General features: G+C 40.0%; 1 protein-coding gene across 5 annotated transcripts in view; it reads left to right on the forward strand.

The window, feature by feature from the left end:
• Window positions 1-12,211, forward strand: part of pde4ca (phosphodiesterase 4C, cAMP-specific a) — a 59,843-nt gene that overhangs the window by 11,851 nt on the left and 35,781 nt on the right. Inside the window, exon 1 of one of the 5 annotated variants that reach the window (XM_074650879.1) lies at window positions 3,376-4,488. The exons of the other annotated variants lie outside the window; for them this stretch is intronic. Within the exon in view, the coding sequence (XP_074506980.1) occupies window positions 4,415-4,488 (74 nt within the window). The 5' untranslated portion in view covers window positions 3,376-4,414. Of the gene's footprint in view, window positions 1-3,375; window positions 4,489-12,211 lie in introns of those variants that run through there. 5 annotated transcript variants of the gene reach the window in all.

Below are 12,211 nucleotides of genomic sequence, written 5' to 3' on the forward strand. Positions count from 1 at the left end.
GGCAAGAAACACATATTAAACATTCCTGAAGAAGCCTACTCTAGCTCAAAAAGTGTTTACAAGTTCATTCACCTTATAGACATGTAGTCGGGAGGGTCCACCGCACGTTTAATGGTCTTGGATTTGAGATTTACGGAGACGTTTCTTTCCCAAAGTTTACTGTAACTCTCGAAAACAGTTTCATTAATTTCAGTGTGTCTGTTGAAAATCTAAATATTAGAGAGTATAGAGAGTCCAGTGCAGGGGATTTTTCTAGGCTCAATCTGGAAAGTCAGATGCTTGGAGATATTCAACATGTCAGAGCTTTTATATTGTGCAGCTCCCGAGGTCAGGCCACTGGAGGTGTCCCTCTGCCGGGTATGTGCAGTGTCCCATAATGTCAGAGCTGGAATAAATGGACGGAGATGAGTTATTGCAGGACGGCTGGCAAGGAGGAGGAATTAAACAAACTGGGGGTCCAGCAGCGGAAAATAAATGTCGCAGGCGGCTCAAATATAGAACATACCCGCAAAGTTATTTTCACTTACTGTCTAAGTTGATTAAGCCTCTCTTTCCACTCCATAGACACCACGTCAGAGGGATCTTTTTGTGAAAAACGCTTCATGAAAATTGTTTTTGCAGGCCATCTCTTGGGTGACGGCAAGTTCTGTTTCCATTATGCCTTTCATTGATAAATTTAGAATATTTTCTGGGCTGATAGAACATAAACAAACACAATAATCATCCCTTTATTTGACTTTTATTGTCTTCATCTCTTTGGCTCTGTAGTCGATCAGGAGTATTGATTTCTAAGGTGAATACAGCAAAGTTAACATTAGCAACTAAACTGCTATCATAGCTTACACAATATTTGCTACATACCAGAACTACATATACCGCACGTACAACTATACATTATAAAAGTATGTGTTGTTGTGTAATCATAAAATATCTAGCAACACATATCACCATATACAGTAAAACAATTTGCATGTGAGAAAAGGATCGTGGAAGAATTTTTGCAACAAGTGTTTTGTTTAGATGATACTCAGTAAATAAAATATAATCTATAGAATATCACGTAGTGTCCGTGTATAAATAATTGATATCTCTTTCAGCAGCATTTAAAAAAAAAAAAAAAATGCGTTTATTGGTTTTCAGTTTTACAGATAAGTTCAATGCGAACAACATTTAGCTTTTTTTACAAACAAAAGAGCACAAAGTGACAAAAAAAAAGGATTAAATATTTGGCAAAGGATTAAATACAAACAAAAACACACACACACACACACACACACACACAATAAGAAATAAATTGAATAAAATTTGCTTATGACAAGTTGCTTACAAATTCAACATGAAATTTCATTAATGACAATGACTATAGGTCTGCAAATTACATATGAGCAGATTTAAAGCTTAGATTCAGCGTAGTCCAAGAAGGGACGCCACTTTTTCTCAAATTTGTCGGCAGAGCCACGAAGTATAAACCTGAGTTTCTCTAGTTTTAAGTGCTGTATGACATCTCTCAAGGAGGTTGTGGGGTTTTTCCAGTTTAGGAGAACTAGCCTGCACGGTAACAGCAATACAAAGGTCACGATCTTATAATTAGCTCCCTTAAGAAGACTATCCTCTCCTGGGACACCGAATATTGCAATCAAAGCAACAGGTTTTATCACCTGACCAAAAACTTCTGATAGAGTTTGGAAAATAGATTCAACCAGCTTTTAAAGGTTAATTTTAAAAAAACGTGTCACAATGAGCCTGAAGAAATAATCTCAGATCAGAGCTCCTTCTCTCACTCGGGTATAGATCACAGTTTCTAGTAGTAGAACATAAAAAACTGGTTATGTTCAGGATTTTCACACATTCTCCAGTTGAAAGTTTACGTTGCATTTGCTGTTCTTTTCCACTAGAGGCTGCTGTGTTGTGAAAAAAGAGGGCATGGAGCATCCAGAGGATGTGTTTCTGTTTCTGTGATGGTCAGAGTAGAGGAAAGAGATATTATCCGTTGGCTGGTGTGTGATTGTGTGAGTGGTCAGAGACCCTGATGGTTCAAAAGGGTTAAAAAGATCCTGGTGTCAGAATTATTGTTAGTATCTCAGTTATGTTAGTAGCCTTTTCTCTCACGATGCTGGCTGGTGAATAGTAGAGGAAATGGGCAAAGTAGCAACCTTTATCATTTCATTTTAATCTCATTGAGATGAATATCTCTTCCCCAAGAGAGACCTGAGAACAAGAAACATTCAGAGTAACACAATCAGCAAATCATAAACAACTACACAATAAACAGGAATTAAAAACCGTTACAAGAACCATAAAAAAATCAGATAATAAAGCTTTAAAATCTCGAAGGGGAATGAGAGTTCTGCAAAGATTAGTGCATACATGGGGGATCGCTACGGTTAATTATTTACTGGATTGTGTGCTGTAGTTAGTAGATTTAAATGACAGGAGAGATGTGAGGTAGTTTGGAAGCTTCCAACAGTAGAGCTATATGAAATGAAAAGTTTTTAAAACAACTGTGTGTATTTTACCCCCAAATAGTTCATAAATTCGTGTCATTCCAAATATTTAACCCATCCGCTGTGGTACTAAAACATTAAGAAAATATAACTTCTGGTAACATACATAACCAAAAGAAAAGAAAACTTTAGTTACAACATATATGTATGTACTTTTATATACTTTTAAATAGTATCCATATAAAGATCTTTTTTCCCCTTATCTCCCAGGCTTTCTCCAAATAACTGGCTAAAGTAACATTTCACTGGAATAACTGAGCGCTGAGCTTCAGAGCAGATAGTTAAACTTGATGGTTATCGTGAACCGTAATAAACCTCAGATGTGCTGTAATGAACACTTCCTGACTGCTTCCTCCCTCACATTATGAACACTAAAATATTTGTTTAACAGAAGAAGAGGATATTGTGCGAATCCGATGGATTATATCGTGGCATGAGAGGAGAACTCGATGTTAAAAAAAGAAAAATTGAATCTCTCACACACAATATTGAAGTATTGATCGACCGATTGTTGCTGCTGGCGTGGAGGCAGGCTGGTTATACACGAAAACAGAAAAACTGTCTACGCTCTTGTAAAAAAAAGACTTGTGATACTCTGATACAGCACTTTTTCTTCTTGTTCATTCACCTCACCTCTACTCGTCCCACTTTATCTCCAGAACTGGTCACACTGGTCCACTTTCTCATGCAATGACTGTCATTCTCTGTACTCTCTCTTCGTGCAATTTGCTCTCGCTCTGCTACTCTCTCTCTCTCTCTCTCTCTCTCTCTCTCTCTCTCTAGCACCCACCCCTTCTCTCTCCCTCCACAACATCTCTCTCTCTCTCACTCTCAGGGGAGATAGTGTTGTTGTTTGTTGTTTTAAGCCCGAGTTTGGTCCCACCACTCTCAGGAGAGACAAGAGAAGAGAAAGCAGAAGTCTGACAGGGACGACATGGGACGGCCCACTCCAGGGAGCATCTGATGGGATTATAACACTCTTTCCAGCTCACTTTTTTTTTTTCCCCCACTAAGAATAACTCAGTCTGTTGGTGGTGCAGCATCACAGAGGAAACCCTGTGTTCACTTTCTATGTTGGACAACTTTGTGTCAAGTTTATTGGACCTGATTTTTTCTAAAACAGAAAATACCTGGGGGCCGCTGTTGAGGAATTTTGGTTTGCAGCTCATTTGGAAGAAGCTTTCTGTTTCCCGTTTAGGAGTACGGGGAGGAAAGAGGAGAGAAGCGTTTATCTTGGCACGTCTGTGGTGAGCTGAAAAGGAGAACGAGTGAGGAAGTAGTCCCAGATGAGCACTGACAGCTGACACCATCCTCAATTTCACTTGATTTGATCCGGCCTCATCTTTTCACTGTCAGTGAGATGATGTGCTAACTGGGATCAAGACTCTTTGCCTTTTTAGGCTGTTCACACACACACACACACACACACACACACACACACACACACACACACACACGCTGAGCTGAACCTTTTTCCATTAAAACAAATGGACATATCCTTAACGCCGGGACCAAAAGCTGAACTGCAAAATTGAATTTCCAGTTTGATGCACTTTGATCCGTTGATTCTGCACTGAGCTTCTAGAACACTCAGCAGGCCTGACTTACTTTCATCGTTGCTCCTACCAGGTGCAGCTGATGAGACTCTTGTGTTTTGCATATTGCCGTTTTACATTTGTCATTCTTGGAGCTGCTTTTCCTGCACCGTCCCGTCAGAGGGACTTGTCTCCTCCGTAACGTGTGACAACAGACGACATTAGGGAATTTGGACAGCTCTCCTTTCTGATTCATGACAGCATGGGGGTTTTGGTCACGCCGCAGAAGTTCACGTTGTTCATCCCTCGCCTCCCAAAGCTGCTCTTTTGATGCTTCTCTGAACTCAGCTCAACTCTTTTTGAACAACCAGTAAAATGATGAACAAAGACTCTCGCTTTTCACGGAAGATGCACGGCAACTTCTCCACCCGCAGGCACTCGTGCATCGGGTACGTATCCAGTTGTGTGTTGAGAGTTTTGTGCTTGTGATCTCTTGACGTATACAGCAAATGCATCATAATACATTTGTAGATATTCAGGAAGTATTGGAAAGCTGATTTCACTTGTTTCTGTATCGTCAGCTGATTTAATGTACTATGTACTGTAGTACATTAAATCAGCTGATGGGGGATTGTTTGACACTGCTGCTCTGTTGCTGTGTTTTACAGCAGAATTGCACTGTGTTGGTGTTTATCTGGTGTATTTATGTGTTTTTTATCTAGTCGTCAAGCCCCAGCCTGAGAGTACCATTTAGATTGCATGAAATATAAAAAGTTATTTAAGATGGAAAATATTTTAATCTCTTGGCACTTAAAGAAGTGGTTTTGTTTGCTTTAGTGATAATTAAATAGTGGTGAGTCTGCACCTGTATCCCATTTAACTTTAACTCTGTCTAACGCTGAAAAACAAAACATCTGCCAAATGATCCAATGTGGAGCCGGTGGGTGTTGCTGTTGCCGTGCCGTGGTGTTGTGGCTGGCGGCGCAGGAGTCAGGGTGTCATGGTGGATCGATGGCTCTATCCACTGATGGCCCTCCTTGGGGTCGTTGGACCCGGGCCAAGCGGAGGCGTCCGTGTTAGGCACGGTATGACTGTCATGTGGTCCAGGACTTTTGAGTTTCATAAGAGGACTGAAGAAACGTGGGCGCACTGTGGAAAATGATCCATGACAAGCGGCAGATGGTGCAGATTTCATCTCTGTTTTCTATCTCGTCCTCTAGGAAACAAAACAGAGAGGAAATAAAAAAAAACAAATTAACACACTTCAGAGTTAAATCACGTGTTAATAACACGGTCTCTTGTCTGTGCACTGATGAGACTGATTGACTTAATTGTAGTTGTAACTTGATACAGCTGTGTAATCACAAGTCTCATAAAAAAGAAATCTACTACAGCTGTCATAAGATCCCTGCAGGACTCGTCGTTATGTAAGTTTACAGAGCCTAAAAACAGACACTCAATACATGAAATACAAGAATACACACACATAGGCACGTCCGAAAGTCGACGTGATGAAAGGTAACTCACAATCGGAGCATTAAACGCTGCACAGATTCATAAAGAGTCACCCTCTTCTTCCTTGCACTGAAAGAAAAAAAAAAAGATTTCAGAGGCGATGTGGGATTTTTCTTTTAGTGCAACGTGTGGTGCTTTTCTGAACTGTGGGCATAAGGCATGTGCTTCACAAGTGTCATCTGAACTCCTCCAGCCGTGAGCCTGTTTGGATCATATGAGGGGATCAAAGCAGGCGATTTTAGACCACAGCCAGGGATGAGTGCAGAAGGGAACAGAACAAGCCTCTATTCTCTTTACCTGACTTGTACATCGAGCTCCCTGGGTGAAAATAAAACAAAACACTGAAGTGTTGGGAGCTTCACATCAAAGCAACATTCAAAACTTGTTATTCATTTTCAGTGCCGATAAAGACTGATGCGTATGGTGATGGAGAAGATACCAATGGTGTGTTTTACAGTACTTAGATTAGTTAAAGTGGTCATTATTTTGGAAATAAATCATTTTCTCTTCCCTTGTGCAGCTGAGACAAAGCAGTCTCTTGTAATCCAGATGTGTCCATCACAATAGAGACAGCTCTTCTGCTCACTTGTACTAACAGTACCAGGGCACTATTCATCCTCAGACTACCACACACAAACACATACACACACTCCGAGTAACCTTCTCAACAATGCTTTTGATGGCTTCACTGGTACATTTAAACAACACAGTGTCACACTGCATTAAGCTGGACAAGCTCTTAAGTCGGTATCATAAGAAGATAGTTGGTGTTGCATCCTTTTCAGCTTGTAACTGTTTGAGAAAGTGCCATTTATCTAATGACGGGAGGTGAGGTAAGAGCAAAAGAGACAGACGCAAGTACGTAACGGCCGACCAAGTGGGGAAAAGAGATAATTAAGACAAAGAGGGTAAAGGCGCAGACGAGAGGGCGGTGGAGAAGTGATAGAGAGAGGACGTTTGTTGAGATAGCGCTGCTCTCAGCGCAGAGATAATGACAGGAAGGAGAGGGTTAGACTGAGAGACACGGGGGGGGGGGGGGGATGGAAAGAGAATAAAAAACTTCTGAGTGGCAGAAAGTGATGAAAACAATAACGAGGAAAACAAACAAAAAAGTGTCAAGTGAGGCCATTCAACCAAAAGGGCGACAGTGTCAATGTCAGAGGTCCCGATATAGCTGCCAGCCCCCCTCCTCAAACACAAACCCAGATTAGTCAATAGAGCCTGTGTGGCTGTGGCGGGCTGGCTGCTGTGTGCGTCACTGCTGTACTCCATATTTTCAGCATGACTGATTTCCCCAATCGCCTCCAGAGCCTCATCGATTCCTGAGGCTGGCAGCAACAGCAGCAGCAGCAGCAGCAGCCGGGTACAACACCAACACTGCTGGAATCCAACACTAGTAACTCCATCGTATTTCTGTGAGAGGACGCAGGCGTCTGTCCTTTTTACAAGAAAAAGTAAAAAATATTTCTTCAAAGGAAATGTACATTTTAATGTATTTTCCTAACGTCCCGAACAGATCCAATGTGCTGCTACTTTAGTCTCAGAAGAATTAGGGCCTCAGACATTAAATTATAAGAAATAAGTTGGTTAAAACGTGCTCAATACGTGTTGAGAAAAATGGGTAACAGGCCTAACAAAATAATAAAATGGTTTGCCCCACTTCACTTATTATTATTGGTGAATAAATGCATTTCAGAAAAATAAATCCTCTCATTAGTTTCAGACGTCGGTGCTGCAGGGTGTTAGCTTTGTAACACAGCTGCACCAGGATGACTGTTCATTGTAACCACTAGAGGGGGAAACCCACTAAGTTATGCTCAGAGTCTGTTTGAGAGCAACACCTCCTGCAGACCAAGCAGTTGTTTGATATAGGAATAAAAACAATAGATTATAATTCTATTTTAAGACTATAAAAGAGGCCATGTATCACTAATTGATAAGAATGCATCATAATACATTTGCAGGAAGTATTAGAAAGCTGATTTCACTTGTTTCTGTATCTTTCACAGCACATTAAATCAGCTGATGGGGAGTTGTTTGATGCTGTCACTGAGTTTTACAGCAGTATTGCACTGTGTTGGTGTTTATCTGGTGGTTTTATGTGTTTTTTTATCTGTAGTGTAGTCGTCATGTTTCAAGCCCCGCCTGACAGTACCATTTAGATTGCATCAAATATTAAAAAGTTATTCAAGATGGAAAACAATTTAATCTCTTGGGAAAAAAGCACTAATTTGTGCTCAGCGACTGTTTGACAGCAACGATCTCCTGCAGACTTAGCAGTGGTTTGATATAGGAATAAAAACAATCGATAGATTATAATTCTATTTTAAGACTACTGGAGAGAGGCCGTGTATCACTTCTTAAACTTTCATGGTGCTGTGGAGAGTAAAGGTAAAATGTATTTTTCAATTTAATCAAGATGTTGTGGAGGAATTTTCACTTCCAATTATTCAATTATTCACCTTTTTTATTTTTATAGGACGCTTTTACACTATAAAACTCTTAATTTCTGTACACTTCATATTTATTTAATATTATATTTTTGTACTTAACTCATTAAATATTGTCCTTCTTTTTCATCATTTTATTCTACTACTGCTAAATCTGTACTCGGTGTGTATATGACATCTATTGCACATCTATTCATTCTGCTCTTCCTGAGGTTTATCCCTCTTTTTCCTTCTCTGAATTGAAACTTTGAGGATAGAGTGCGTCGTTTATTGTTGATTCTGTAAAGTCCTTCTGGGCTATATAGATAAAACTGACTTGACTTGACAGCCAGCTGCTTTATTGGTTCGTAACATTTAACCTGAGTAGTTTGCGCATCGACCACTTGAGGCAACAGTATACAGCAGAAGAAGTATGTTAGAAGTGTAGTGCAGAGGAAATAGCATTACAACCAGACTACAGATACAAATTATTCTTAATGACAAACATGGCACATTGATTTTATGGAAAGTAGAATAATCCCTTTAAATTAGTATTAATATTTAGTGTGACTAATAAACACTGAGTTCACCTCCAATAATTATTACATTTTTAAATTAGATTTTTAAATATATATATATTTTTTAAAAGATTATTTTTGGGCTTTTCTGCTTTATTGGTGACCTGGGTGCCCCTTTAAATATAATTTTATAATTTAATTCTTTATGATTAATTCCAGTTTGGTACCTTATAAATGTATCGTAACAGCTGATACTGTCCTCTTCCGTACATTAAATGCAATTTCGACCTCTTGCAAACTCAGGGATCAGTAATTCATTATCACATGATGCTAGAGCTGCAACGTTTAATCAATTACTCGTCAATTATTACATTAATCGGCAACTATTTTGATAGTTAATTCATCTTTTTTAGTCCTTTTTTAAGAAAAAGAACATTTATAATTGTCTGATTCCAGCTTTTTAAATGTGAATATTTTTTGGTTTCTTTACTCCTCTATGACAGTAAACTGAATATCTTTGAGTTGTGGACAAAACAAGACATTTAAAGACGTCAGCTTGGGCTTTGGGAAACATTGATCGACATTTTTCATAATTTTCTGACATTTTATAGAGCAAACAGCTGATTGATTAATGGAGAAAATAATCGACAGATTAATCAACAATGAAAATAACCGTTAGTTGCAGACCTAGACATTGTTTTTTCTTTTCTTTTAGATCTGCCAGACACTGATTTATTGCCTGTACAGCTACCCACAAAAAAAGAAAAACCTGCACACATATTTACTCTAGCCTACACACTGGGTCAGCGTGTATAAACATTTTTTCAGAGATGAAATGGTGACGTGGCTGCTGCACACAGCTCTTGTTTTTCCCTACAAACACCTCCCTGCTATAGAAGTGGCCACCTGCCATATGGGTGTGCAATTAACGTGTGCCTCTCTGTGTGTCCATATCAGTGTACTGTACGTGCATGCATTAATGAGTTCCCAATGTGCGTACGTCCTGGCCTTTTTTTCAAGTGTTCGGTGTGTGTTTGCATGTGTCCGTGCAAGTCCGTCATCCACCCAATCCACAAATCAGCCCCGAACCCCACCGTCATGCTAGCAGATGGCGCCCTAATGAATCATGAGGCGACACACCGATAGCCTTTACTACAGTACATGCTGTAACACGACGTCTGACATCACGAGACTCGGTTAAATATAGCTTGCTAGCAACAGCCACATGCTGACACCTGGCGCTGCTGCTGCTTTGTTACGTACGCAGCATATTAGATGACATTTGTACCGTGAATAATTTTGTTTGCTTTTCTCCTGCCTGCCCTGTGGGAATCATCTTTAATTTGAAATCACCAGAACAACTGCAGGGTTGTTCGGGTGAAGAGATGCAACACGCTGCAAGCCTCTACTTTCTAATATAGATAGTGTACGTTCACTTCATGAGGGAGTCTGTTTTTTCTTTTTAAAGGAAGTAGTCATTTTTGACAGCGATTCTTCCTGGGGATCCTGTTATGTAGAAAACCTCTCGTGGAAACGGGCAGCCCTGCTCATGTGAACATGCCTGTGTGTGTGTGTGTGTGTGTGTGTTGAGGTGTTTGTGTACCTTATTTTTCTGCAGCTGCTTTTTTAACCTCTTGACCTCTGCTGTACCTAACACTGGGTCCCTCTACAAACTCACCCGGCTGAGCGTGGTCCAAACAAACACAGTTATTTCAAATTCCAGAGGAGTTTCCAAAGATAGCAATGATGCAGCAACATTGAATACATTTTTCTGAGGTTGATTTATTCAGGCTTTGCAACGCTTTTTTAGGCGCTACAGAGTCAAATAGCATTTGTTCATATTTATTATGCAGCAACACAAATGTTTCGTACTGGCATAATGCAGTATTAGGGATGTACCGATACCGGATCGGATATCAGGACTGACTCAAATAGCTGGATCGGATATCGGTGACAGTGGGGCCGATCTATGAAATTCAGAGCTATGTCTATATACTATATACATTATATACTGGAATCTTGAAAAAGTCGGATCGGCGCATCCCCATGCAGTATATCTTTTACGGCATCTCTATGATATGAGGTCTGGAAGAAGCATGTGTAAAATTGGTTCATATTCAAAATGTTTTATTTAATCAGTGGCCTTTTTTTGACCTGGTTGTGTTATTTAATTGCTATTTCTTCTCGTATAGCCTTCCTAAACAGTTCCTGATTGTATTTCTAATATACTGTATGTTATTGCTTTCTTTAATATTTCAATGTCAGTAGCAGAAACACTTTCTACTGTCCTCTGTTGCGCATTCATATCATCACTGGTAGTAAATAAGCTAAATTGAAAAGTTGAGGCGACGTAAACTTTTGTGTCTCCGGTGGTTTATAACATTTGTTAAAGTTTACATCCTCCTCGTACACTTCAATGTTGCCTGTATTGCTTTTTGTTTTATTTTTTCTCTTCTTATTAGGGCTGTCAAATTTAACGCGTTAACGCAAATTAATTTGAACGCATTAACGTAATTGATCTTTTGGAGGTTGTAAGTTTTAAAGCTAGAGTGAAGATACTGGCATCATATGAGAATCCACCATGTCGTGCTAGCTTGTCGCGAAGGAGGGTAAATAACGCTCCAAACTTATACTAAATTTTGGCGAGGAAAAACTGGAATGGCCATTTTCAAAGGGGTCCCTTGACCTCTGAAGATATGTGAATGAAAACTCTGAGATGAACAGAGTGAAAACTGTATCTTATTAGATAAAGAAACTGCTTAATTTGCAGTTGAAAAAAGGTAATACATCGCAATATATCGCTATATATCAATACTCAGCATATCGCAAAATGTTTAAAATCGCAATAAGATCGAATCTTTACTTTAGTATGGTGATAATATCGTATCATGGACCCTCTGGTGATTCCCACCCCTAGTATGCGGCCAAACCACAACCCGACTTCTGTTAAATTTTACCTTTGTGCAAGATTTTCCTTTTTCCGCCACATTCAACTTGACGAGAACACCAAACTTCCACATCGAGCTCAATTTGAAAACCACTTATTTTCTCAATAGCTTTAAACAAACACAATGATGAGAGAACATGGACGGAGCATGAATGTCATATCATGTCATCTTCAACCGCTTATCCGGGGTCGGGTCGCGGGGGCAACAGCTCCAGCAGGGGACCCCAAACTTCCCTTTCAGAGCATGAATATTGCATCATTAGCACACTGTTGACCTGCACTGATTGCCGCTCAAAGAAGCAATACAAAGTGACTGACATCGCTTTTGGTTACAAAGGCAGACAGGTTTGGTGAATATTCAGCGTTCATTAACCCATGGAGAGTTCACGTTGACGCAGCGCTCCTCGCTGACTTCAAAAAAGCTTGTTATCCAGGAATGCTCACCATGCCTCCGTGTAGCCAACGCATGATGTCATGAGGCCCCTTTTTTAGCAAATAATGGACTATTAAACCCACAACTGAGGGGTCAGCCAGAATTTATGATGCCTCGCTATTTTATGAGTTTTAGAGATTACCTCGCCACATTGTCTCGGGCCTCGGCGTTCGGCGCTTTAGAGCGCAGCTGTCTAAAGACGAGATGTGAAGATACTGAGCAGAACCAAACATTTAATGTCTGTCTTTCTTCATACATCCACTCTCTTCCACCACGGTGACGCAGATACGTGGAACACTGTGAAATCTTCTGGTATACTGCCAACCAAGG

The sequence above is a fragment of the Sebastes fasciatus genome, chromosome 11, assembly GCF_043250625.1.
Source record: "Sebastes fasciatus isolate fSebFas1 chromosome 11, fSebFas1.pri, whole genome shotgun sequence".
Lineage (NCBI taxonomy): Eukaryota > Metazoa > Chordata > Actinopteri > Perciformes > Sebastidae > Sebastes > Sebastes fasciatus.